General features: G+C 36.9%; 1 protein-coding gene and 1 long non-coding RNA gene across 5 annotated transcripts in view; one reads left to right on the forward strand and one right to left on the reverse strand.

Moving 5' to 3' along the window:
• The window catches only part of LMBRD2 (LMBR1 domain containing 2), a 28,625-nt gene extending 5,117 nt beyond the window's left edge, over positions 1-23,508 (forward strand). For 2 of the 4 annotated variants that reach the window (XM_021551808.3, XM_021551799.2), the window contains exons 3-18: positions 89-168; positions 2,250-2,348; positions 3,218-3,385; positions 4,230-4,440; positions 5,894-5,968; positions 6,323-6,436; positions 7,011-7,194; positions 7,524-7,705; positions 8,482-8,615; positions 8,813-8,918; positions 9,630-9,727; positions 11,477-11,580; positions 13,685-13,731; positions 14,824-14,926; positions 16,195-16,324; positions 18,780-23,508. In XM_021551808.3, the coding sequence (XP_021407483.1) occupies positions 89-168; positions 2,250-2,348; positions 3,218-3,385; positions 4,230-4,440; positions 5,894-5,968; positions 6,323-6,436; positions 7,011-7,194; positions 7,524-7,705; positions 8,482-8,615; positions 8,813-8,918; positions 9,630-9,727; positions 11,477-11,580; positions 13,685-13,731; positions 14,824-14,926; positions 16,195-16,324; positions 18,780-18,840 (1,896 nt within the window). In that variant the 3' untranslated portion in view covers positions 18,841-23,508. Of the gene's footprint in view, positions 1-88; positions 169-2,249; positions 2,349-3,217; positions 3,386-4,229; positions 4,441-5,893; positions 5,969-6,322; positions 6,437-7,010; positions 7,195-7,523; positions 7,706-8,481; positions 8,616-8,812; positions 8,919-9,629; positions 9,728-11,476; positions 12,562-13,684; positions 13,732-14,823; positions 14,927-16,194; positions 16,325-18,779 lie in introns of those variants that run through there. The other 2 variants (XM_021551820.2, XM_031507409.2) reach the window with 2 other exon arrangements.
• Positions 23,509-26,222: 2,714 nt separating this feature from the next.
• Positions 26,223-27,448, reverse strand: LOC144248311 (uncharacterized). Its single transcript, XR_013341694.1, has 2 exons — positions 27,300-27,448; positions 26,223-27,196 (listed from the first exon to the last, which is right to left on the reverse strand). It is a non-coding gene; the product is annotated as an uncharacterized LOC144248311 (long non-coding RNA).
• Between the last annotated feature and the right edge of the window lie 537 nt (positions 27,449-27,985).

Genomic DNA, 27,985 nt, shown 5'->3' on the forward strand with positions numbered 1-27,985 from the left:
CAATGCCTTGTGTTCATAATTAATTTTATTTTCTGTTGGTCTCATCAGACAACAAATCTATTCCAAACATTTTAAATTTATCTTTTAGACTATTTATAATCGATGCAAACTTGCGGTTAACTCCAGTCCTGCAGAAAGTAATGGCTCTTACATTACTCTTGCTCCAAGGTATGAACTATATGTTTTTTTATCTTTAGACTGTGTTTTATAATTTTCTTTTTTTAATTTATAGCCTGTTGTGTTTTTAAGACTGATAAGTAAGTGTTATCTCTGTGATGCAAAATTTGAAGTTTGTAAATACACAGGACAGTGAGGGAAAAGGTGATGAAAGGTGGATCTTTATCTGGTGATATTTTTTTTTATGTCACTAGATTTCCTTTTTTTTTTTTTTTTTTTTAAAGCAATAGGACTAAGCTTTCTGAGCAATCCTGGTTATGAGGAGAGGCTTTGATGAATGCTTATCCTTTACAATCTTAAAGACTTTAAACCTGAAAATCTAATTTTATACCTTTAATTTACACCATATGAATGAAATCAGCTGCTTGTCTTATATGTCAGGGGCATATCTAATTGCTTCTTAAAATTACATTTACATATGGTAGTTACATTTATCTGAAATGTACTGTATTCCACCAAAGTCACGGTAGCCTGCTAGGTGTGTGCTGGCAGGAACAATGTAATCCCTAACCATGGAGAAGTAGACTAACGTGGGCTCATTCCATGGCTCTCATCCGTTAGCCGACACTGGCTGTTTCCCTGTGTTATTTATGTGTGCGGTGTAGTTATCTGTAAAATGATCAGAGCCTTTAATGTATCAGCCAGTTTCTGTGCAGTCTTGCCAGTCTTGCTGCCCCAAAGAGGGGCCCAGAAGAATGGTGAAGTGGTAGTCACACAGTATTGCGCCCTATACTTAAGACCACCCAGTGGATGTTAAATCTATTTAATTATATACACAATTAGAAAACTATTCAGTAACCTTTTAATTTATCTATAGCTTCAGACAAACTTTTTTCCTTAGACTCACAGAATGGTTTGGGTTGGAAGAGACCTTAAAGATCATCCAGTTCCAATCGGCTTCCAGAGCCAGGAACATCTTCCGCTAGGCCAGGTTGCTCCATCCAACCTGGCCTGGAACACTGTCAGGGTTGAGGCATCCACAGCTTTTCTGGGCAACCTGTGCCAGTGCCTCACCACCATCACAGTAAAGAATTTCTTCCTAATCTCTTATTTAAACCTGCCCTCTGTTGGTTGAAAACCATTGCCCCTTGTCCTGTCACATATAAAAAGTCGATTTCTTTCCCTTTTATAAATCCCCTTTAGGTACTGGAAGGGGCTATAAGGTCTCCTTGCACCTTCCCTTCTCCAGACTGAGCAACCTCTGCTCTCTCAGCCTGTTTTAAAGGTTTTGGCAGCTCTCATAGGTTATTTAGTCATACTGCCTTTCATTTTATCTTAAGCTGATAGTTTTGAAAGTATTTAGGCCATATCAAAACTTACAACTCAGGCTTAACTAGTTCGACCCTGGAAAACATCAATTATTTCTCATTAGGTAATCTCATCTAAGTTGACTTTATTGTCCCTTGACTCACCCTTGCTTCATTACCCAGACAGGTGTGTTGAAAAAAAACAAACTGCCTTAGTTTAGACGGAAACCTTTTCCTTTGTTCTTTCCTTTTTTTTTTCTTAAAAGGGCTCATATAACTTTTCTGTCTTCTGTAGCGAACACTGCCTGTCAGAAGAGTATTGGCTTATTGAATCAAAATGTATGTGTGACTGACTTAATCCAGCTGAGTGGCAGAAGAAACAACTAATATGTTCTTTGTATGACTAAGTGCGCTAGATGATTATGTGCCTAGATATTTTTTGAAAACCTGCACTAACTAAAATTTAATGCTTCTCTGTTTAAACAAATGTTCTTTCTGTGCATGAAATTATTACTACTGAAAGCAAAAAACTGTAACCTTAAAATGCTTTATTGACTAGTCCTCTTCAGTCTTGGAGCTTCTGAGTTTTTTTCTCTGAGAAAGATATCCTGTCCAAATACATTATTTGTGGTTAGGAAAATGAGAAATATTTCTAGTGATTATTCAGTTTATTTATTTGGGAGATGATTGATTGTTGACTATGTACTTGAATAGTATTGTACTACTTCTGTGTTCTTTTCAAAGACCTTTATAGATAGGAATTTATGGAAGTTGCTTTTTATACTCAGGGCTCTTCAACTAACAATAGTCTTCTTTACGTTGTAGCAGCAAACAAAAATGTTTCAAACCCTGGAGCTATATTCCTGATGGAATTATGCCAATTTTCTGGCGTGTTGTATATTGGACGTCTCAGTTTTTAACATGGTAAGGCAAAAGGATATGGCAAAGACAATGATAGAGTTTTTAAGTGGACTATCTTAACAGTTGTAGTATTCTTTAAAAATGTCTACAGTATGGCAAAGAGCTTTTATATTGTATATTATTTGCTAGTAGTGAAATTTCTGTATGAATAAATAATTACTAATTTAGTCATATCCTTTTTTTTCTTGCTTCTGTGGAAGCAAATTTCAGGTGGCAGCCATTTATCCTTGGTTCGCTTTTGTAGTTGAAACTAAGCAATTTACACATGTAGGGGTTTATGGATAGATTGTCTGAAAGAAATGGGTTTTAGGCAACCACATACCAAAATAATTCCATGAATAATTTGGGTGATTTTTGAGTAATATTGTGAATTAGTTGGTTTGATCAGATATATTGCATTAAGCTTTAGACATAGCTACAGCTATAGCTGTCTATAGGGTTTTGGATTGTCTGTGCTTTGTGTGGTTTCTGATCAACCTGTTATCAAATAATTATTTTTGTAGTTTCAAGGATTTCAGGGTTGTTAGTTCATTCTTATTTATCACAGATTTTTCATAGCAAAGCTAACTGTATTGTTTTTATCTGCAGCTTGTATAAGGTTTGCCATCAGACAGGTACATCTAGAATAAAAACATCTAAGTAGCTAATTTCTTAGAAGCTTGGGAGTCTTAAACTTTAACACTGCTGCCTCAGTAACCTGACACTGCTAAAGTTCTTTTTTTGGGGAGGTTGGTGGTTTGGGTGTTTGTGAGATTTGTTTGGGAGGGGGGTTGGTGGGTTATTTTGTTTGTTTGTTTGTTGTTGGTGGTTTTTGGTTTTGGTTTTTTTTTTGATTGGCTGATGTGATTTTGGTTTATTTCCTTTTCTCCTAGGATTCTGCTACCTTTCATGCAGTCATATGCTAGATCAGGAGGGTTCTCCATCACTGGAAAGATCAAAACTGCTTTGATTGAGAATGCCATCTATTATGGCACTTACTTGCTGATTTTTGGAGCATTTCTAATATATGTAGCTGTAAACCCAAACTTCAATTTACAATGGTGAGAATAATGTTGTAAACATTTCCATGAGTTCTTACACGCTTGTCATGGATAATTTCTACTGTGGATGAAATGTGACTTTCTGGAAAAAATAGTTTCAGTTAAAATATTTTGCTAGTCCGTTGGAAAATTATGTTAACTTTATTTATGAAAGGGCCTTTTTGAATATCTATAGAAATTTGTGCGTTATTTTTCTGATTTTGGTATGTACAGCAGAGGAATCCTCTTGTATTTACAATGGTGCTTTTTTCTCCATACAAACGCATTTGCAAAGTTAGTGCAGAAATTTCCAATGTTTTCAGAAAAACATATTTCAAAAAAAACAGTATTTCCTGTGTTGTGCATCTAAATACTGTAGACTTTAAAGGTGAAAAGGAAAGTTAAAATAATTGACATCTATAAATTGCTTATAGTCTTCCATACCAGATGGAATAGAAATCTGAATACAAATTTCTGAACACAATATTCTGAATACAAAAGACTGTTTCTTACAGTGACTGTCATTCTGCTATTTTGACCTCACTGTCAGTAGGTTTGATAAGTTCATGTTGTTTCCTAAGGGAACATATTCCTTTAGGAGAACAGTTTCTTTGTGAACAAACAGACAAATTCTTATCTGCCACCTATAGTGGGAAGAACAGGACATACAGGAAAATTGTGGCAGCTTTAAGTACAGCCAAGCAGCAGATTGGCTCCAGGCAAAAATCTAGGTGATACCAGAGTTTGTTCCTGTAAACTTGAAAGCCATATTGGTACATATTGGTACTTCAAGGCTGGTTTCTTGCAGGCAGAATAGGAGGATGTTGTTTGTTTGGGTTTTTTTTATACTGTTTTGTTTCCTTAGGAATCAGCTTCAGACTATTGGAATAGCTGCTGCAAACACATGGGGTCTGTTCCTTCTTGTGTTGCTTTTGGGTTATGGTTTGGTGGAAATTCCTCGTTCTCACTGGAATGGGGCCAAGAGGGGTTATCTACTCATGAAGACTTACTTCAAAGCTGCCAAACTGATGACTGAAAAAGCAGATGCAGAGGAGAATTTAGAGGATATTATGGAGGTAAGGAACTAGCTTTCCCTGTGTAAAAAAGTGAAGGCTGCTGTTAGTTGTGTCTTAATCATTGGTGTTGGACACTTGTAGAATGAGCTTACTGTAAAATACCTTCAAACTAAGAAAATCATCATAGTGTGCTACTTGGTAACACTCAATCCTATACAAAAGTCAAAACAGAAACAGTCCTTGCTGTGATAAACTTAAAAATCATAGCAACTTGATAACCATTATTTGATGAATCTGTTCTTTTATTGACACTTTTGGAGTAGTACTGGTCACTAACAAATAATATTCTGAGTGAGCTTGAATAATCAGTGTACAGATGTTTCATTAGCGTTAAAATTGTGTACTTATTTTATGCTCTGCTCACAGTGTATTTCTGGAATCTTGAGAAGAGTTTCCAAATTGTGGGGCCACAATTACATGCTTTTTGAGAAGAGAATATAAAGATAATTGTTTCTTTTGAGACTATATTGTTAAATATCAGTGAGCAATAGGCTCTAATGTAATCAAGAATGGAAATCTAGCCCTTTAGATTAGCTACTCCTGGTTCTTCTACTGGGATACCATGGCTTGTAATAATATGTGTGAACCGTTGTAGCATAGGGTGAAAATTTATGTTACGCGTCATTTGTACTGACTCATAACACAAATAGACCCTTAATCACATAACAGTAATAGAATCCTTATTCAACTCTAACAGCATTTTGAAGCAGCTGCTAAAACAGTTAAAAACATCTAAGTGGGACATAACTTCAAAACTTACTAGATAATGAGCAATGACAACCCTTTTTTACCAGGATAGCACTTAAAACAGATTATTTCTAGTGAAGGGGACCAACAGCAGTCATCTGATGCAGCTGTCTGAACACTTCAGAGCTGACCAAAGTTGAAGCAAATTACTAGGAGCATTGTTCAGATGCCTGGAGAGGGAGATGCTGATCTCTTTTCCCTATTAGCCAGTGACAGGATGCATGGGGGTGGTTCAGAGCTCTGTCCAGAGAGGTCCAAACTGGACATTAGGAAGCAGTTCCATACCACAGGGGTGGTGGGTGGTCTCACACTGACAGGCTTCCAAAAGTGGTGGTCAGTGCCCTGAGTCAGTCAGTGGGACTTACTCTTTATCTCATTTTTATCTGCAACTTAAACTTCAGCTTTCATGTGTAGAAACCAATCCTCCACGCATTTATGTAGTTGTATATTTGTACACTGCTGTTATTTTTTAAAAAAATATGTGTTCTTTACAAATACTTCACTTACCTTTTATGAGGTACCTTATATGGAACTATATTTAGTCAAACTTTTAGGAAGATGTATTTTTTTAAGCTTTGATGGCTGTCTGTTGGGAGGGCTGCTATTCTAATTGACCAGTAAAAATTTATAGTTAATGAAAATTTTTTTTAATTGACATTTTTAATATAGCATAATTAAACTGCTCTGTTATTTTTTCTCTGAACAGGAAGTCCGCAAAGTAAGTGAGAGCATCAAATATAACCACCCCTTGCGGAAATGTGTTGATACAATACTGAAAAAGGTAACCAATTGCTCATCTTCAACCATAATTATTCAGTTGGGAGGAGGTGCTTCCTGCACATACAGAATACTTGCACATTACTTTCTTTTGCTATTAATATAAAATCTCTAGTTGACATCTTCTGAGTTTCTGTTGAGACTGAGTTCAAATTCTTTGTGCAATGCGTTCTTATGACATACATAATTATCAGATGTATGTTGATATAGAGTCAAAATGGCCTTTGTAGAAAGAGAGAAAAATGTATGCTTAGAGTGAGCTTTCAGTTGCATGAAATGCCCCAAACTTTTACAAATAATTAGCAAAAGATGATTGCTACTCTTTTGTCTCCCAGTTAATTTTCCCTTTTCCTTCCAGTGCCCTACTGAGTACCAGGAAAGAATGGGTAGGAACATGGATGATTATGAAGATTTTGATGAAAGACAGAACAGTTATCCCAGTGAAAAAAGTTTGGCCAAACTTCACAAACAGGTATATTAATAGATGGGAGAATGCCTTACTTATGCTACTGTAGTGAGAGTAAATGCTGTTCAAAGATTTTGAATGCACTTCATCTGGACTGTTTAGTACAGTGGGTTAAAGCTACTTAGCAGAAACTTTTCTTGGTGAGAAAAAGCACAAACGTTTAATATCCCAAGTGATCAGAGTTTTGGATATGTAAAAAGTGTTCTTCTTGTGTTGTATCTTGATAGTGTTATAGCTCTCTGTGTGAGTGAGCCTTGTAATGGTTGACTGACAGTGCATTCTGAAAAAGAACTTTACTAAAAGCTTGATATTTCCTGAGATGCAAAAATAAAGTGGTAGTTTGGGAAAAGTAGGATTTAATTGCTACAGATGGACTGTGGTGAAAGACCTGCAAAACTCAGTAATTGTTTATGTAGTACTTCCATGATTTATGTATTTTAGAAAATTAGGTACCTGCTTTTTTGAAGATACAGTCTTTGCAGTTCTGCAATGCACACGTTTTCAGGGGATTTTGCAAGGATTTTCTGCCATTTTTTGAAACAAGTACCTTGTAACTCTAATTTCTTGCAATTTATTGTAGGTAATCTATTCAGTGCAGAGACATCGTCGTACACAGGTCCAGTGGCAAATTCTTTTAGAGCAAGCATTTTACCTGGAAGATGTGGCAAAAAATGAAAGCAGTGCAACTCGACAGTTTGTTCATACTTTTCATTCCCAGGAACCAGAAAATAAAATTGTTCAGTATTTCTACACGCCAACGGTTGGTAAGTGCTGTGATGCAGGTTTTAGGAATGTTAAGGCATAACTCATACCATTCTGTAACAAGAACCAATTGTTTTATGTGAAAAGTTCAGCTGCAGCAAAGGGAAGCAATAAATACAATATTAATGTATTTATGTATGGGAGAGCTATTAGATACTAATTTATACTCTTGGCCATAAGTTTCAATTTTATTTACAAATTCGGTAGCAGTTACGTGTTGCAGTAAAGCAACAGCAAACTTTGAAGCCTTTTGTGAGGGAGTTCTGTTTCTGGTTGTGTAATTTTCATTAACCTGTTCCGGATATGTCTATGTGTGTTTTTTTTTTTCCAGAGTGGTACTGGGAATGCCTTCTCCGACCATGGTTTTACAGAGTGCTTGCAGTTGTGTTGGCCATGTTCTCTGTAATTGTTGTGTGGTCAGAGTGCACATTCTTCAGCACAAAACCAGTTCTGTCACTATTTGCTGTTTTCATACAGCTGGCAGAAAAGACATATAATTATATATACATAGAGGTAAGTTGGAGATAATCACTTGAAAAAATATTTTCAGGTCAATGGTTATGATAACAGCAGTAGATAAAACAGATTTTAAAAGAAATCTCTAATCTGTCAACTTTCAGAAGGTCTCTAAATATATGGTACCAAACTTTGTGTGGAGGAAATCTGCCTTTTGCCCCTTGCTAAAACTCTCAAATACAGTGAAGGCATGACCCAGCTGGCCTGAATATCATGTGTAGAGTAATTTCTGAAACACTAGGTTGGAACATAGGTGTTAATCAGACTTTCTGCTTAAACAGCCATGTGCGTGACCTTAGTTTCTAAACTTAGGAATTTGCAAATGAACAGGAATCCAGTCAAAAGGTGTGGCTAGCATATGTGTGCACAAATTTATCAGTAAAGATACTGAGCTGAAGAATTCCCTTATATACTTAGCAAAGGTTGATTTGAAAATGCTTGGGTTTATGGCTTTTTTGTGGAAATAAATGCCAGATCAGTCATGGTAATTGTTGAGGCAATTACTGCAATTTTATTTGCATTAACAAGAAGTAGTAGAATGTTTCTAGGGTCAACTGTGTTAGCTTATATGCACAGTATTGTAATTTCCACTTTAAATTGTTCTGAAAAACTCCCAAACTCTTCTTAGACCTGGTGGTGTTCTCACATCTCAGAATGAAAAATAAAGGCTGGAGATGGTCTCTGCATGTAACAGGCTATCTGCTGAACACATTAAAACCTTTAATAGAGTTCTACATTTAAGCAACTTAACAACATTTTTTTTTTTTCTCTAGATGGCCTGTTTTCTTACCATCTTTTTCTTAAGTATCTGTGTTTACTCTACTGTATTCAGGATCCGTGTATTTAACTATTATTACTTAGCTTCACATCATCAGACAGATGCATACAGTCTCCTTTTCAGTGGCATGTGAGTATTTGGTATATGTTTTATAGGTGTTCTATCAAATACTGAATTGAAAATGTCCATGAAACTTCGATTTACGTTCTTTATTTTGTATAATTCCTAATGAGCTGTACATTGTTGTTCTATGATAGATCCAGTTACCACTTTGTAGGTTATGTAAGAAACTCTCTTAAATGCTGTTGCCTCTTGCATTTGTGCAGGCTATTCTGCCGTCTAACTCCACCATTGTGTTTGAACTTTCTGGGCTTGACCCATATGGATGCAACAATCTCTCACAAAAATACTCAGCCAACTGCTTATACATCCGTAAGTAAGAAAATATGGGTTTGAGCTTTTAATATGGTTTGGACAATAGACAAAGTATTTTTAAATACATCTTATAGTAAGATTCAGATATTCAAATCTTTTCAATCCTTCCAACAGGTTGAAAAATATTTGGTTATAGTCAAGGAGTTTGGTAATGATTTCTAGAAGTCATCAACAGCTTTTTTTTTTCCCTTTCTTTATCTTAAGAAAGTAAAGTATTATGCTTTAGAGTTCAGGGTGTTTTCATTTCTTAATATAATTTCCTGTTAGTTTTAGCTTTCAGTGGCTTTACCATGTAGGGCATCCCTATAGATGATGCTCCCTATATCTTGGGAGCAATCCTCACTTCCTACTGAAAACCAGTGTGATTTTATTGAAGACCTGGTTACTGTGGCAAGTTATATCTCATGTCTTTATTGTTAGTAAGTAGATTCTTATGTTGTCTAGAGACTCTTTTCACAGCAGATGAAAAAATTCCACCAGATTTTCCCTTGTTCTAGAGTGGGTGAGACTACAAAATTAAGCATTTCAGAAACCTCAGAGTGCTGGAGGGGTCCTTTACATCTGCTAATTCTCACAGGTCTCTGATAATATTGCCATTGTTTCAGTTACTGTAAAGGATTGTGTATTTATGTGAGAAAGCACGATCTTCATGGATTTATGTAGAATGTAGCTAATTCGAGCTTGTTCTTGTGGATTTTTTTTTCCTAGATAATGGGATCCATGAGAGTGCTGTCCTTCATTGCAGATGGATTCTACATATACTACCCAATGCTTGTTGTCATTCTTTGCATTGCTACGTACTTCAGGTGAGTGATTTGCAAGATAGATCCTCTATGCTTCTTAACATTAATAAAACTAGTTTCATCCAATTCAGGAAGAGATTCAGTACTGCTTTTCCAGGAGCTGAGTTGTGTCATTCTAATAAAAATGCAGATCTTAAATCCATAGATTGCTATTTATATAGGTGAAATGTGTACATTTTAAAAATACGGATTATATTGACTCCTAACTGAGTTAATTTAAACTTCATTCCTAGATTTTAAGGGATGATTTGTTCAAACTTTGGAGCCTAGGGGCATTTAGATTGTGCTTTTGATTAAAATTATCATGAGAATGCTGTTTTCAGCAAAGTTTTTTAATAAATTAAGGACCACTATCAGCAAGTTTAGGTATTGAACTTTCTAACAGACTCATATCGAATTTCTGATGTACTACCAGACTTCCGGTAATGCATAGTGGTTTAAGTCATTTGATCTTGTTTCCCTAAGCCATAGAAGGGTAATTGCAGAAAACATTGTTACATTCTTGCTTTATCATTTTGAAATGTCTGCTTTTGAACACCGTAAGGGATGCGATACTTTTAGTTGGATGTTGCTGAAATGCATTTATGTTAATATCTTCAATTTTGCATTACCATTCAGTCTGAAGCAATCTCTTGTTTTTAGTCAAGTACAATATAGTGAAATGCCTTGGATATTCATTAATACTGTATGCGGATCTATAGATAGTAAGTAAAAAGTATCTAGCTGTGAGTTCTCCCTGCTTACCTTAAAGTTAAGTGACAAAAGTGGTGGTGCAGCTTAAAAATCACGCAAAAAACCAAGTCAAACAAAACTAAACAAACAACAGGAAAGCAAATGACAAAAAAGAGAAGTTTGACCTTTTGTCCGTGATGATCATGCTGGGCCTTGAATGCCAAAGTGGAAAGGAAGAATAGAAATTAAAGGAGAGAGGGTTGCTTTAATGACCTGTGCTAAGAAAGGTACATGCAAAAACAAAGGTTGAATTAAAATCTGTTGAGGGAAGCTGTGCTTAATTCAGCAGTTTTAATCCTGTGCTTAATCCAGGAGTTTTAAGGTAGTATAAGGGAAAAATATATCAATACTCCAGTATGGAGGAAGGAAAGCAGTACAAAAACAGCAGTTGTGTTCTCTGATGTAAAGCTGAAAAGATGAAAGTGATTTCATATGATGTAGTTCCCAGACTGGCTTAAAATGGTGGAGCAAGCTTCCTGTCTGACTGCTGCCAGTGGCTATCCAGAAGGGCAGCCAGCATTCCTAGAGCTTAAAAGTATGCAGTACACATTCTCCTGAGTTAAACCCTGAGGTTTAACTATGTTGTTAGTGTTTCAAAAACAGAGAAAATAGTAATTGTCTTCTGGCAAAGAGTTAATGACATATTATAGGTACAAATTCTATTACATCTGAGAACATTTCAAACAATGTTAGATGCATTTAAAGCAAGTGTCATTTGCACTACTCTCAGAATGTATGCATTTTAATCTCTGTTTGAATGGGGTTATTCTATCACTTCCAATTGTATTTATTGTGTTACTGCTCTGGGTTGCCCTACTGTTTTGGGTCACCAGTTATTGTTCTGAGTTCTGAATTTTCTGATTTCTCATCTGGTGTAATAGTCAATCTTTTTTTATTTGTTTTTCCTTTTTATTTGGATTGTTCATACAGTTCTGAATAGTTTGTTTTGCACTTTGCTGTGTAATGTATCTAAACTACTAATTGTAAATTAACAAAGGAAATTGCTTCTTCTTTTACCAGTTTAGGAACTCGTTGTTTGAATCTTTTGGGATTCCAGCAGTTCATGGGTGATAGCGAAATGACCTCTGATTTGATTGATGAAGGAAAAGAGCTAATTAGAAGAGGTAAATTAGGTCTTCTGTCATAGTCTCCCTGTAAAATCATACTGCCATAGAATCATCAAGGCTGGAAAAGACATCTAAGATAGAGTGCAAGCCTTAATCCAGTACTGATAAATTCACCACTGAACCATGTCCGCAAATGCCACACCTACACATCTTTTAAATATCTCCAGGGATGGTGACTCCAGACTTCCCTGAGTAGTTTATTTCAATGTCTGACAACCCTTCCAGTAAATATTTTTTTTCCTAATATCCAAACTTCCCTAGCACAACTTCAGGCCATTTCCTCTTGTCTTGTTGTTTGTTACTTGGGAGGCCAACCCCTACCTCACTACATCCTCTTGTCAGGGAGTTGTTAAGTGTTTAGCTCTTTTCCAGGCTAAACACCCTCACCTCCTTCAGCTGTTCCTTATCACACTTGTGCTCCACACCCTTCTCTGGACTCACTCCAGCACCTCAATATACTCCTTGAATTGAAGGGCCCAGAACTGGACACAGGATTTGAGATGTGGCCTTTCCAGTACCCAGCACAGAGGGCCAGTCACTGCCCTGGTCCTGCTGGCCACACAATTGCTGATACAAAGCAGGTGCCATTGGCTTTCTTGGCCACACCTTGTCTTATGCTCAGCCACTGTCAGCCAGCTCTCACTCCCAAGTCCTTTTCCAACAGGCTGCTTTCCAACTGCTCTGCCCCAGGCCTTTAGCATTGCATGGAGTTGTTGTGACCCAGTTGAAAATTTAAAGGAAAGTGGTTTGGTGAACGTTTCGATCAGCTCCCTCTGTCCTTTTGGGTCAACCCCATCTGGCCCAGAGACCTGTGTCTGTCCATGGCATGAGGCAGGTCACTGATCATATTCCCTTGGATTTTAGGGACTTTATTCTTTTCCCCATCCCTGCCTTCCAGCTCAGGGAACCTGGTACTCGGACAACAACTGGTCTTAGTCTTAAAGACTGAAGCAAAGAACGCATTAAGTACCTCAATCTTCCTCATTATATAGTATGTTTTTGGATTGCATTTGTCTGAAATGTTGCAGAAAAAAAAACCATACTGTCTGTCAGTATTTTGAAAGCTGTACTGAGGAATGCCACAGCACAACCTGCAATAAACTTAGAGTGCTGTGGTCCCTATCTAAATTCCACTGATGGACTTCATTGATATCTTAAATGAAGTACCAGTTTTATTCATCCAGTATCTGAATTTTAGATATTTCTAAATATTTTACAGTGTGTTACTGAACATATAATACCTTAGCAGGTGCTTGTGTAATCTGTCATAAAGGATTGTTAACATTTATATTGTCTCTATCATCAACAAACTAAGCTTTTTTGTGTGTGTTGATTGAGCTGCATAAGAGCTGTGTTTAATTAGAGAAAGCATGTTTTTTATGTAGAACTGGAATGATCTGCTTTTTATTTTACATTAATTTTTACTGAAAGTATTTCTTAAAAGTTGCGAAAAGCCATTGTAATTTTTGAGTAAATGTTTAGAAATTAAAATTTCTGGATATAGTGTTATATTATGGAATACTTTTATTCCCATAGTTGATGAAAAACAAAACCTGTGTTTACTTAGAGTAGTAGTATTTGGGTTTCTTTTGGAGAAAGATCAAAGTTTCATTCCCTTAATTAAGGGGTTGTGATGACATTGATACTGTAATGTTACACTTCCAGCTTTATAACAGATAGGACACAACGTAATTGGGTCACAGTTTGGACGTCGCCGAACTTCATGAAGATCTTGATTCAAAAATGCTGAAGTTTTAAGTTTTTTCTTAATTTCTTTTTCTGAACATCACACTTTCCCAGTTATTTCTAAGTGTTTGATTTTTTTTTTTTTTATTTTTTTTATTTTTTTTTTTTTTTGCTTTGCCAGCTGGTATCCGAATGTTATGCTGTGATCCAAGATACCATCATGACAAAATAATTTTGATGGGAAACTCCATAATGATAGACAAGCAGCTTTTTGTTTTGTTTTTCTTTCATTTTAAAAGTCATGTATTTCAATAAGAATCTTTGTTAGTTAATTATAGATTTTCACTGCTTATTTTAAAAAATATTAATGATTTTCTTATATGGAGCTCAGACAAAGTGTTTTTATTATTTTTAGAGAAAAGAAAACGACAGAGGCAGGAAGAAGGTGAAAACAGAAGGAGGGTATGAGATTTTTTTTTGGCTAATAATAACATTATAATGCAATATTGAATAGGATTTATCATGGATATTTAATTCAGAATTATTTATTTCATAAAAAAAGAGTCACATATAATTGATGGAATCAGTTTAATCTTGCTGAATAGTCTTGATTGGGGGTTATTTATAGGAGGGTAGAGGACAATTTTAATGACCCTGCTTGGACACTGTTGTGACTCAGTATGCTGTGGTGTATGCCAATAGGTACAACAAGCATTGAAAAGGGTCCTGATTGCTAGGATACAAAATAAACTTAAATGGCATATTACCAATCTCTTATACTGCTCTACTTGAAATAACTACAGTTTCAGAGTTGTCCTACTGAAACGTGGACTCCTCCCAAATTTATTGTTTTGTGTGCTCACTGGAAAGTCATAGGCACAGGTTCTATTTTATTTTTTGCCAGAGGAGGGAGTTACATTTAAGACAGAATTAATAATTTCCACTGAATAACAAACAGAATGTATGATCAAAGTCATGTGTTCTGTGCATATTGCATTGAAAGATTTGTTTTTCACTAGTTTATAACAAAATCTAGTATGGAAAGTCACAATAAAAGATAGATGAGAGAAAGGATGCATGGAAGACAGTACTGGGACTAAAACCTCTTGGTTTTCCAAGATCAGGTATCATTTAATCCTAGATGACAGCCAGTACTGCATAGACCTTTCTTTTGATTGTTTCCCTCTTGTAGTTTTAAAACTTGAACTTTTCGGAAAGCAAAGTACCAAATGTATGACACTAAGCTACAAATTTTTCTGTGCTATGTGCATCTCGTTATTTTTCCATTTTGCCACTAGATGGAAGTAGTGATCAATAAAAGCAGCAGTTCCTGTCATAACTTAGAGCAGTTGGCTGAACTTTAAGAGCAGATTTGAGATGCTATTTCTTTTATAAAAGTATTTTTCTTAAGAACAATTATGGTAACTGGTTTAGCGAAGGAACACATTTTGCGTTTAAAATTAATCAAAAGTTCTTCCTGTATTTAGATACTGAACAGTTACTGTGTTACTTTTTCCTCCCAGCTTACATTTTTCTTGGTGGTCTTTTTTCCAGGAATGGAAGGAGCGATATGGAAATAGAGATGATTCCACCAGAAGCAGAGCTGTCCACACAGACCAGAAAGAATCCAGCTTCTCAGAGACCAACGCCAATAGACGTAAGCTTTGTGGGTTGGAGGGGAAGTTCATTTTGTTTCGTTTCAGTACATTTTCTTCACAACACTGGCTGTGAAAGTAGTTTCAAATATTCTTCTTTTTGTCTTAGACACTGTGCTGACAATGTTGCCTTCTGTGGCTTGGTGTTGCCTTGCCTTTTAAGGCACTCAAAAGAATATTGTATTACTTTCCATCTCCAACTAGTTGGGATCTGAGATTCTTACTATTATTCAGACTAATTACTTGGTTTTATGGGATATATAAGGATTGCCATTAGAGTAGCAGTTGTCAACAAAGAAACTTCATGATACATCTTAAAGTTGGGTGTTGTAAATCTTAAAATTTACCTCTTCTGCTTGCAAGTGCGCTATCTCAGACTGGAATAATGGAGCAATTCAAATGACCAACAAATAACATCTCATAAGTGTATATACCTTAATTTAATAATGTCTATTAGCAAAATACTTTTTTTGTGGATGCTTTAAACTTCCAAAAAGTTTGTCAGAATGTGTTTTTTTCTGTATTTTTTGTGCTCTTGTAAGCTAACAACAAGTAAAATGAAACTGAAGAAAAAGGAGGAAAAAGGGGAGGAGGGAAGCTTTGAATATGCTTTTAAGAAAACACTGGTTAATGCTTTGTCTAAGTGAGCTAGGTCTTATAAACTCTTAGAGATAAGCATTATACCCTTGATAGTTCAGCTACTGTCAACACGGGGCACATTCCTACAGCTGGTAGATTTCCTTCTCCTCTGTACAAAGTTGATAACCCAGACTAACTGAAATTGCATTCTAATATTCATCATGTGATTGTGTAGCATTTCAGCTCTAAAACAAGATATAGATACTGACCTAGTGAAGGTCACAGAGTGAACTGCAGAACAACTCATGACATTGATTTTTTAAAAAATAACAAAAGTGAGCAAAAAGCCAGTCTGAACAGCTTAGGTAAAGCATGAAGCTGGGAGGATGAATGGATGATTTAAAAGTAATGCTTGCCAGTAGTTTCTTATTTTCCTTGATTCTTTGCAAGGTAGATCTCAACCTATTGGAGGGGCAAAAGTTGTAGTTTCATTTCTGTGGAGATACAAAATTAAAATACTACAAGTTTCAGTAAGTTTGGTTTAATATTAGATCTACTCTAAATCATTGCACTTTTGCTTTAGATGAGACTGCTTTGTTATTCTTAATGTTTTTTTTAAATTTGATGTCTCCATACCTTCCAGAAAGTTCACAAAGCAAATAAGTGTCTTTCACTCCTTTTACTTTTTCAGCACTATCAAAGTATACTCGTTCAAATGGTAGGACTGAAAGAGATAGAATAGAACTCCTCCAGGATGCAGAACCTTTGGATTTTAATGCAGACTCTGTTAATGATGACCCCCTTGAATCGGACTCGGGAAGGTGAGGGATAATGTCTGTAATTTCCAGTAAAAAGTTTCTGCTGTCTTCTGTTTTCTTACCTATGACAGCTGTATCAAATGTTTCATAATAAGAGTGTTGTAAATGAAGTTTATAATTTCATCAATTTTTTTCCTTTCCTCCTTTTCCCCTATAATAAGGAAATAATTTAAAAACTTATTAAAACCAGAAGGTATTCCAGGTTTTTTAGAAATGTCAGAGTAAGATTTGAGCTGGATATACCGTTATATATGGAATAATTTGAAAAATGCTGCATATAAAACTAGCAAATTATGTGCATATTAAGGGAACATCCCAGTGTAACCATTCGTGGTGAAGTCTGGTGATCACAGTTGTGACACCCCAGACTTTCACTGCTGGGACTGAAGCCCCTTCACCACAGGCAGTTCCAGTGACCCAAGGACCAGGGGGACCAAGTCCCCCTTTCCCTCCCTATTCACCCCACTGTCACAGACAGAAAATTTTCCCTTTCCAGCTTGACTGCAGATTTCCATAAAAGAGTACCAGGTATCTGATTCCTTTAATTGTGGTGCAGTGACAGCATAACAGCTCAAATTGGTGCCTCTAGGGAGGAACACCAAACAAAAGAATCCGTGAGCTTTTACACCCTCAGAGCCCATGTGCACTGTAATCCAGGCTCTTCCAGCTAAGCTCTTGGCTCCTGCATGGTCTCCAAGTGTCCAGTCCACTGGCTGGGCCATAAGTCCCTGTGCCCTTTGTTAGTTGTTCATGTCACTTTGCCAGGGCCTCCCATTTCCTGACATCAGGGTACAGCCTGCAGCTGCATACTGAGCTACCAGGTCTAGATGTATGCCTCAACAGACAGATGTACAGTGTAAGGTCTTCCCTGATTTCCTACAAAGCTCAGCTGGAGAAAGCTCACTTGGATTTCCCAGTATAAAATCCATTATGAAAAGGCTGCAGGAAAGAAAATCGATTGTTACAGGATCTGCTGCAGGAATACAGCTGAGTATCAGATCTTGAAACTACTATAGAAGAGAGAGTACCAGGCTGCACTGTACAGCTCTGTCTGTAGTAGAGAATTTTGTTACTCTGTGGTTGTGACTAGAACACTGAATTTCCTCCTTCACGGAGTACCTTATGTAACTGCTAAGCTCTGCTTATATTTAAGAAACAAGCAATAGATTGTATGAGTGCTATTTTTTTTTGGGGGGGTGTTTATATTGTAGAAATGACAAATAATTTAAAATGTGTTGTTTTTCAGCTAAAACTATTTTACCCAATCAAAAAGAGTCACAGATAGTCATTGTTTCAGTGGACTTCTATCTATAATATCAGTAAACAAATGCCAGCTCAGAAACATGCAAAGAATGCTGTGGAATGGCATTGCTGGGTTTCACAGGTTGATACAGACAACTAGTTTAGTCTCATGTCACCACATTTGAGCACTTGAGGGTTTTTAAACACAAGAGTTTAAAGAGGAACTACCCTAGAATTTCTGTCAGCAGTTAGCTTCCATGCAGTGTCAAAGGGATTGTTTACTAAAAACAGCAGTAGACAATTACATGCAAATGTAATTATTCTGGAGCAAATACTTTTCAAACATGGTGTCAGAAGTCTTTGGGAATCGGTACATGCTTTGCAAAGCAGAACATTCTAAACTTTGTCTTTAAAAAGAAAATTAGGAGCTTCAAAGCTTAGTTGAGTTTCACCTAGTTAACCTTCATTTCATTTCATGAAGGTAATAAATCAAGAGTAATTGCATGTGGAATTTCTGTTAATTTAGAGGAAATTAATACATAAGCTATTATGTAACATTGGTTTTCAAAACTAGAGCTCCTGCAATACATAGAACATTTTTGGACTATAAGGGCAGTTAGGACACCAGGTTCTGGCTTTGTGTTCATTCAGATTTTGCTAAATACTACAGCGAGGAGCTTCATTGGGCCTGTGTTGGCTCTTGTGCTTTTAAAGTGTTTCTAAAATATATTTGATCAACAATTTGTGAAGTTTCTCTTTTACCAATAAGCATGCAGGCATTTGTTTGAGGCAGGCATTGTCTTTGATACTGTATTTCTTCTAAGAATACCCCATGAAATGTACTGTTAAGCACCTGCAGCTACTTTATGGGTATCATTGTTTGTTTGGGTTTATTGTGTTTCAGGTTTTTGTTTGTTTAGTTGTTGGTGTGGTTGGGAGTTTTAAAAAAGGTCCTGTTCAAGCAAAACATCCAACTCTTTTCCTTTGTTTTAGGAAACACAGTTAAGACTCCCAGTATTCATATAACTGTTTTTCTTGGTCACATGAAGTTTAATTTAATGACTGTTTTTCAAATTGTCATGGAAACTAATTCAGTATAACGTAGAGTTCATCATTCATCAGAGTTAAGCAGTAAGATTGCAATGAGAGTTAGATGATTTAATGGGTCTTTTATTTTTCTCTTTCCTGTGACACTTTTTTAAAATTGATTCTGCAGGTACCAGCCTGGTGGAAGATACCTGTCTATGTCTCGAAGCAAAATATTTGATGATGTCTAAGCTCATCAAAGCTAAAGAAAATTCAGTGGAAATATAGCTTCTACTCATTGCTTGGAAAATTGTATTTGCGATAGATCACTGAACCATCAAAGACTCTTTTAAAAAAAAACATGAAGGAACAACTCTTTTGGACATGCACATTTATGATAACTTCACCACTTGTGAAGTGGTGAAGTTTTATACCTTTTGGTATAAATTTTGGAATGATGTGTGTTCGTCAAAAAAGGCTGTATTTTTTGTTTTCCAACATTATACGTGGGCATATGATTTTAGCATATATAAATAGTTGAAATTTAATATGGACCTGAGTGTCACTGTCATATGAGCATATGTGCAATAGCAAGAATACATTGTTGAAGATACAATGTCTGCTTAAGATCTTTACAGATTTAATTATTCAAAATCATGGCACTCTAGCATTTTTATAACTGTAAAAGAAACTTACTATGAAGATGGAGTTATATACTGAAACATGGTAATTTGCATGCACCTCAGGCACGGCTTCAAACTGTAGAGTATTTCTTTAAAAGAAGGGAAATACATAGCATGACTAGGTAATGCTAAACACTTTTAATATCCTAAATACTCTGGTTGCATTATGTATCAGTTTTTTAAGGTGCCTGTATTTTGCAGTAGGTTGTTGCAAAAAGAGTAATACTTTGCCATTCAAAAATGCCAATTATTAACAGTGTAAAAAAAGCTTCACTTTAATTTCATTAGTGTAGGCATATTTTTAAACCATAGTTAGTTGTATGAATTTTCAAATATAATCATAAGGTAAAATATGTGGTCAAATTAATTATAATTTTCATAATTTGAATAATTTAAAATGCTGCTTTTATCCAGTTTGTCTGAAATCTTTACCACTTGGGAGCTTTCTTATGTGCTTATTGCAAAGTTACATTGAAAATTAAAAGAGAACATGTTTTTAGTATACATTCTTTATCATGCTTGAAAAACACATCCCTTAAAGCAGCTAGGAACGAGTTATTCTGAAAAGTAAATTTTCATGAATGACATTCTAGTAATTTTTTGAATAGTCTGTGTTTTTTCAAGTAATTGTTAATGGGGATCTAACTCTACCTCCTGTGATTTTAGTACACGTGTTGTGATAGTAGTGGGATTTGTAATACATTGATCTGCCTGTTTTGAAACACTGAATTGTTATGATGAAGGAGAAAAAAAATCTTTATTTGTATAGAAATAATTATATTAATAAATTGGCAGACATCAAATAATTGTCAGTTTTATTCTTAGGTGAATACAGTGAATGTCAGCCATGCCCACAGGCATTCAAGCTCATGCAATTTCCAGACTACTCATATGAGGTCACTTTTTAGTTTGAGTAATTTGTGTTCATAAAAGCTTTTTCCATGTCTTAGGCTTGAATCTTATCAGGTACTGGAAGTTGAGAAGATGAGTCTCTTTATTCAGATATTTCTTCAGGAATTCTACAGTAGCACCTATTTAATTTATGTTTGAACTACTTAGTACTGCTATCTTAAATTCATCCTTACATGAAAGGTGTATATGTTCTTGGGCACCTAACCACATAAATGTTCTTAGACTCCATATTTTTGTTTTAAAAATTTGTATCAGTGGTTTATAAAAATCTTTGGCAGAAATAAAATTCAAACTCTTTAACTTTTGAGATGTCACTTCAAAGGGATCTAATTCAGGGCCAGTAGAAAAGCTATTAGAAGGAGCATCTGTTTTCTGAAAATCTGTGAAATAACCTTACCTAGTCCCTTGTGACCAGCCAATGGGATTGAGCCTTCTTGGGACCTGTTTTTTCCCCTTTCAGTGAAATGGCTGCAAACAGAATTTTCAGGGGAAATGTGGTCAGGATTTTATATATAACAGGGAACTAGTCCCTAGTGCAGATTTCACTGGAATACAGTAATTTGAAGAGTTGACTGTATAAATTAATGGCAGTGGAATTTCAGATTTAACATAGACATTCTGAGCTGAGCATTTTTGATGTTGCAGTGGAGTAAGGGAGAACCAGTAGCTGCTTTTGGAGCTCTGAAAAGCTCTAAAGAATTCTCTGTATTGTGCTTGGCAATGCCTGGTGTCACATCCTCCCTGGATGTTGTTCGGATAAACAAAGAGTTGGTAAGTGAAGTCAGGTTTCCTCTGTAGTGTGTATTGCTGACCAGGAGTTATCCAGGCTCTAATTACATGCAATTTACTGGCTAAGTTAAAGTATGTTTTGAAAACTCATTATGGGTTCATATGACTGAATCTGGAATACTTTCAATAAAGAAATATGGTGTATAACTATAGAAGAATAATATTTGCTGTTCACTTGAGCTAGTTTCAAACAAGTTTGGTTACTGCTAGTACAAATAATGCAGAACTTGGCTGGGGGCTGTGTCCCTAAGGATTTACCCCACTTCAGAGAGCTGTGGATGCCCTGTCCCTGGAAACATTCAGGCCCAGGCTGGACATGGCTCTGAGCTCCCAGATGTAGTTGAAGATGTGCTGGCTGGTTGAAGAAGGCTTAGACTAGGTGGTCTTTACAGATCCCTTCCAACCCAAACTGTTCTGGGATTCCATGGTGCTTCTCAGCCAGATTGTGACAATTCTTGATGGGTTCTTTCCTGCTACAGCTCCCAACCCAACAGCCCTACAGCTAGATGAAGTTAAAACTAGCTTTGATATGTTTAAGCAGTGACTGTACTCTAGACCAACAGTATTCCTGCATCACTTCTGATGCTCCAGATTAGGTGATTTCAAAAACAATTCCCTTGCAAACGATGCTTTTGGGAACTGAGCGTTAATGTATTTTTCTGTCAGTGTATATATAGAGTCATATTTATTTGCTGCTAAAGAATGTCAATTATATATTTCTTTATTATTTCACTTCCTGAATTACTGAGCAGTTAGTGTACACATCTTGGCATCATTTCTGCAGTTTTCTCTCCATCAGTGAACACTGAAAAAAGCCCCAAAACACCAAAAATCCCACCCAAGTACAAATGTTTGAATGTCTTCCTGTCAAATATTTAAATGAGTGAAAAATAATGTGTGCAAGTCACAACGAGCTCCAAAAAGCAGTGTGAAAACAGTGCCTAATCAGTGTTGGAGTTCTGTACTCAAACTTAGTACTCCTACTAGATTTATAGTTCTCTTTTTCTTACTACATACTTCCCAGTATACATACTCATCTAAGGAGGGGTGCATCTCAGCTGTGAAGTGAGGCAGTGTTTTTATGAGGGAAGGTAAAAGGTATGTAAATTCTAATCTGTGCTCATAGTGATAGTCTGCTTTGGGCAAAGGAAGACGTAGCTCTTTATTTAACTACAATGAAGTCTTAAGAAAAAAAGAAACTTTATGCTTCTATAAATTACACTACTGAAAAATCATGGTATGCAATCTTGACTTTATTTTGCAATCAAGCACTTGTAAAGTAGTCATTAAAAGTATTAACAGGGATGGTGGAAAGCTACTGTCCTTTCAATATTTATTCATGCTGTTTTAAAATATAACATGGAAAATTATTTTTACATACGAAGTATTAAAAATTATTACTATGATTTTCTATAATTATGGTAATTTGTATTTTACTAATTTTCTGGATTACTGTAAATATGTGAAAAATACTACATTTAGTTTCAGTTTTTATTATTGCTTTAATTACTTGAAATCTGAGGGGCATTCATAATACCAAATAGAGAACACTTTATGAAGGAAAACTTTATTAAGCTTCTTTTAAAAAATCTGACTGGTTCATTACAGACATAATAGGTGCATCTTCATTATTAACAATACACTACTAAGGGGATATATAATGTCCTAAGTTTTTAATTTTTCTTTGAAATTTAAAAAAAAAATTGTTACTTTTTTCAGAGCAGCTTAGTTGTGAATCTTGTAAACTTTCTGAAAATTTTACATTTCCTATCCCTGATGGGCTCTGCAGGAATATGTACTGCTTCATGGCAGTCACCTAATACTAGCTGTGCCTCTAATTAAGTAGTCTAATCTGAAGCTGAGACACTCCTACACCATTTGATTATAGTAACAGAAATTCAGCATTCCTAGCAAAAAGAAAAAAAGGCACGTAGATAGATCCCTTTTAAATACATTAATTACTGTTGTTGATTTTATTGCATTATATTTGGTACCCTCTGTTTGGGTCATATGGTAAGCCACATCGGGTTTATTCTTTGTTTCTCTTAGAATGCATTGGAACAAAGTTCTCAGCATGCTTTTGTGTGTATGTGTGTTGTTTTAGTATGCAGATTCAGTTATTTCCTCAGGATAATGTTGTTATATATGACATATTCCTGAGAACTAGTAGTTTCAGAGTGATACCTTAGCTGTCACTGTAGAAATTAATTATTTCCTATAGAAATACATTGTGCTTCTGAGTTATCTGGAAGATAAGGGAATTCATTTGTAAGTATGGTTTTAGTAGTTGACCTCCATTCTCCAGTGTATATCAAGATAGGCTGTAGGAGTGCTGCTTATGGATAGACTATCGTATTTTGCCTTATGATACAAGTATGTATGCATAAATACCTTGTTTTGAAATTCATGGAGTTAAACATTTTTTCTGTAGTGTTCTGAATTACTGTTGTACTGGATTATATTTTTGAAATGTGTGTTATAATATATATAGTCAAATACTTAAATTGGCATGAAATAAATAATTTCTGCAATACATTTACCCTGGTGTATTTTAGATATTGATACTTCTCTGAAGTGTTTTTGAAAGTAGTCTTTTAGAGAAACTTGACCTATTTCTTTTTTTCCAGGTGGAAGTTATTGCTTACATGTTTATTGCTTTTATCTTCCCTACAGGAAAAAAAAAAATTAAAGGAAGAAGAGCTTTTTTTTTTTAATTTAAATATTTTCCTATCTCTGTAAGTTGAGGGAAGTGATTCTGCCCTTGTGCTCTGCTCTGGTGAGACCCACCACTGCTGAATCCAGCTCTGTGGTCTCCAGTATAAGAAGGCTGTGGACCGGTTGGAGCAAGTCCAGAGGAGAGATGCAAAAATGGTCAGGGATCTGGAGTGTGTCCCCTGTTTTGAAAGGCTGTGTTGAGTTTGTTCAGCCTGGAGAGGAGGAGGCTTCAGAGAGATCTCACTGCAGCTTTCAATACTGCTGGAGGGTTTACAGCTGAGATAGAGCCCACAAGGGATAATGGTTTTAAACTGAAAGAGGGTGGATTGAAGTAAAATATAAGGAAGTATTTTACATGAGAGTGGTGAGACAATGCCACAAGTTGCCCTGAGAGGTGGTGTATGTCTCATCTCTTGTAGCTTTCAATATCAGGCTGGAGGGTGCTCTGAGCACCCTGATCTAGCTGAAGGTGTTCACATTCTTTGCAGTGAGGTTGGAACTAGATGACCTTGACATTCTTCCAACCCAAACTATTCTGTGATTCTGTGAGTGATCTTTGTATTAGAGGTGGTTTGAATAGGGAAGTGAATCATTCTCCAATGACTAAGCATCCATACTCTTCCTCCAGATTTAGTGTGATAAGTTACTGTCCAAGATTTAAAAAAAAAAAAAAAAAAAACAAAAAAAAAACGTTTTCCAATTCCCATCTGAGTAGGAGTTGCCTTGGGGCAGTTTTCCTTATCTGCTGTTAATGGCCCCATCAATGCCTGGCCACATGACTCAGAGATAACACTGTCCAGGAGGAGGAGGTGATTAAGGACACACCTTGTGACTCCTAAGAACCTATTCTGAGATGCTCTGCCCAAGGAGAGGAGCTAGGCATTCCCACCTGGATAAAACTGGGGATTTCTAGACAGAGGGGAGCCTTTTCACAGGTTCTCCGAGAAGACACAGCAACTACATCTGCCATCCCAAGAGGACTGCAGCTACTCCAATTCGGACTGCTACCAGCGCGCTGGCCAGGTTGTATTCTGACTTTGTCAGTAGCCTTTCCCTTTGTATTATTGCATGTATTTTTGTCCTTTTCCCCTTTTCCCAATAAATTGTATTTCTGACTTGGAGTCTCTCACTGGCTTTGCTTTCAAACCAGAACAGTTACTACTCTTAAATCTACCAATCTACTATCTGTGCAATTCAGTTGATGGGAATTGTCCTTATTCAATACTAACTTTCAGTTATTTCTTGTTAGATGTTTATTTGCTCAGAGACCAATATAAAATCTAGTGTTTAGTTGTTAGCAGTTGCTAATGAAACTACATTGAGTGTTCAGTGGATTTTACATTTTCTGAAATACCATGTGCCTGACTGTGAAACTACCAGGCTTCTGAATTAACTCTACCTTTCCCTCTGCAGCTCCACCTGCAGAGTGCCATGGTGCTTGTTCATTCTAGTCTCTGCTCTGTATGCTGTGATAAAGATCTTTACCCTTTCTCTCCATAAAAATCCCATCTTTCGAATCTTGTTCTACATTGTTCATTACATGCTATTGCCTTTGGGATTTTTAGAGAGCTTTATCAAAAGCCAAAGTTGTTCAGGGCCCAAGGTTGGTCAGCTGAGGGAGAAGACAATTTCCCTTCACGGGCAGCATGACCTGGACTGCAAAGACAGATTCAGCTCATGAGCAGAGGTCAGGTAGTGATTTATTGTGGAATGATTTATGTGGGCTGCACACAAACACATGAAAAGCTCCCAGGATCCTCCTGCAGAAATGTGTGTGTTTTGAGTTGCCCAGCAAGATGTTGTGCTGTAACTGAGCCAGTGCTTAGGCATGTCTGTTGAAGCCTGCTAAGCCTTTGAAATCCAAGTGAATGCATAATAGTTAAATAATCAACAATCAAAAAAATAATTTTCAGAGTTTAGGAAAGGTCATCTATTCTAAGTAAACTTCACAAAGACCAGATGCTGGTGGGAATTTTCCTTGTGTATTCTCTGGTCATAGTTTTCCCCAGAGGCTGCTCCTTCCACAAGCATTTGTACTTATGTTTTTTATTTTAGAAGATTTTGCTGGTTTCAAATCTGTCCTGAACGAGTGCTTGAGATCACCCAAAAACTCTCCAACAAAGGTATAAGCAAAAGTCAGATTTAATATAAACTAAAAAGCACAATGAATGTTTTTTAGTAAGCATTGGTAAGAGTCACTCTACTTACAAAGGACAACTGAGGCACAAGGGAAAAAAAGCAACAACAAAACCAAACAAAATCCAGGCAATCAAAACAGAAATGAATTGAAAACTACCTTGGGGGGGGGGGTGGGTGGGTGTTTGCGTGTGTGTGTGTGTGTGTGTGTGTGTGTGTGTGTGTGTAAAACAGTGTAAACAAGGATGACAAGGAATGCAGCCTGAAGTTTAACAACACTAACAGTGCTTTAGCTTACCTGTCATGGTTTGACACTGGCACAATGCCAGTGCTTCCATGAAAATGTGATTTCTACTTTGAATGCTGTGAAGTGGAATTTAGAATAGAGTAAAGTAGGCTCAAGCTTGATAACAGGAAAAAAAACTTTATTAAACTACCACTATAAAAGAAAAGAGAAAACTAAAGAAGGGAAAAAAAACTACACAAAGATCCAAATGAAAACTTTGCAAAACATTCCTCCCCCCACCACCCAACTCTAACAAACCACAGTGAGACACAATCTGGACTCTAATCAGGTTTCTACTCTCTAAGCAATCGATATTCAGTTCATCAAGGGAACAGAGTTTCTCCTGTGCCACAGACCCCCTAAGAAATACAGCTCTACATCTTGTGTTTCTATGTCACACATGGCACTGCCCGGAGAAAAAGTTTGCTATGGTGACTCTTCTTTTTTCTATGCACAGTGCTCTCACCACTAATGCATGGATGGTCACTGCTTTTAGGATTTTTCCTTTCAAGGATGCTCTGCCAAGAGGGGAGAAAACAACAGTTCAGTTTTTCATTTTTTTGGGACCAGAGTCCCCCCCATTTTCCCCTGGGGCCGAGGGCTCAAGAACAGAGATCTTCTTCTTTTTTCTTTTCCTTTCCAGGGCAAGGGGGTGCCACCACAAACTTCCTAACCTTTTTTCTGTTCACTCCATTTTTGTCTTTTTTTCAGCTGAAGCAGGTCTCTTGACTTACTGGCATCTTCTCAAAACACAGTCTTTCTTGAAGGAGAAGATTTGGTTCAGGTTGTGGCTAACATGGAAAAGTCTAGCTAAAAGCCACTCCTTGTCCCCCTCCTATCCAGAATTCTTCCTTCCAACATCCCATCCCAGGGTCCAAGGTGTCTCTCTTCCTCTCTTTCAAACCGAGGAGGGGAAAGGAAAATTCACAAAGCTTTCATTTCTCAAGGAAGGGTTAAAAGTCCGAACTCCCAGGATGGCTCGATGCCCAGACATCCAGCAACTTCCACACAACTGGGCACCTTGCAGCAGCTCCCCCCCGCTCCTCTTTCTTTGCGGCTTTCTCTCTCCCTCTCGGGAGAGGAACTCTGGGGGGGGGAAATGGAGACATCTCAGATTTCTTCCATCCTTCTATCTGCAGGGGCCAGCCCAGTTCCAGTCCTTTCACCACCCTTGGAGCTTTCGGCCCACCTTTCTCAGGCCATGGGGGCTTCCCCTCCCCCACCCAGCTCGTGGCTGGGCAGGGGAGGTTTGCACTGCACGCTGACCGGAACCAAAGAGAGCGAGTTCCCCTGGGAATTCTGCTTTCAACCCCTCTGTGTTCTCAGAGGCGTGTCTACTTTCAATTGGTCAATATCTAAATTGACCTCTTCCTTCCGAGAAAAATTATCTTTCCGTGTCAAACCACGACATTACCTTACATCTTAATTTATAGCTTAACAGTGTGACATAGCAACACTCCCTTCAGAAACGGCTTGTGTGTGGAAAGGAATGAGGCTAAGCCAACCTAGGGCAGAGAGAGACAGGACAAAGGAAGTGTGTTGAGAGGCAAAGTGAAGTGTGGGGTGTGTTTGAGCAGTGGTGGGAAGGGACATATGAGTTCTGCTGGCTCCTGGAGTGAGTTTATCACCTTTTGCTGCTCACAGCCTTACCATGTATTTTCAGTAGGAAATCTGATAACAACGTGATGATGGCTGGCCCCTAAGGCCTAAGAATATGTAGCTTTGACTGCAGAGGAGTGACAAAAGCCTGAGTTGGGCTTAGTACTGTGCCACCGCCTTGTAGCTTTTGCCCTTCATTTCTGGTATTAAACCCAAGCACTGTTCATGGCTTGAAGTTAGGGATTTCCTGACAGGGAAATTGATGAGGTGATCTGG

This window comes from Lonchura striata, chromosome Z, assembly GCF_046129695.1.
Source record: "Lonchura striata isolate bLonStr1 chromosome Z, bLonStr1.mat, whole genome shotgun sequence".
Classification (NCBI taxonomy): Eukaryota; Metazoa; Chordata; class Aves; order Passeriformes; family Estrildidae; genus Lonchura; species Lonchura striata.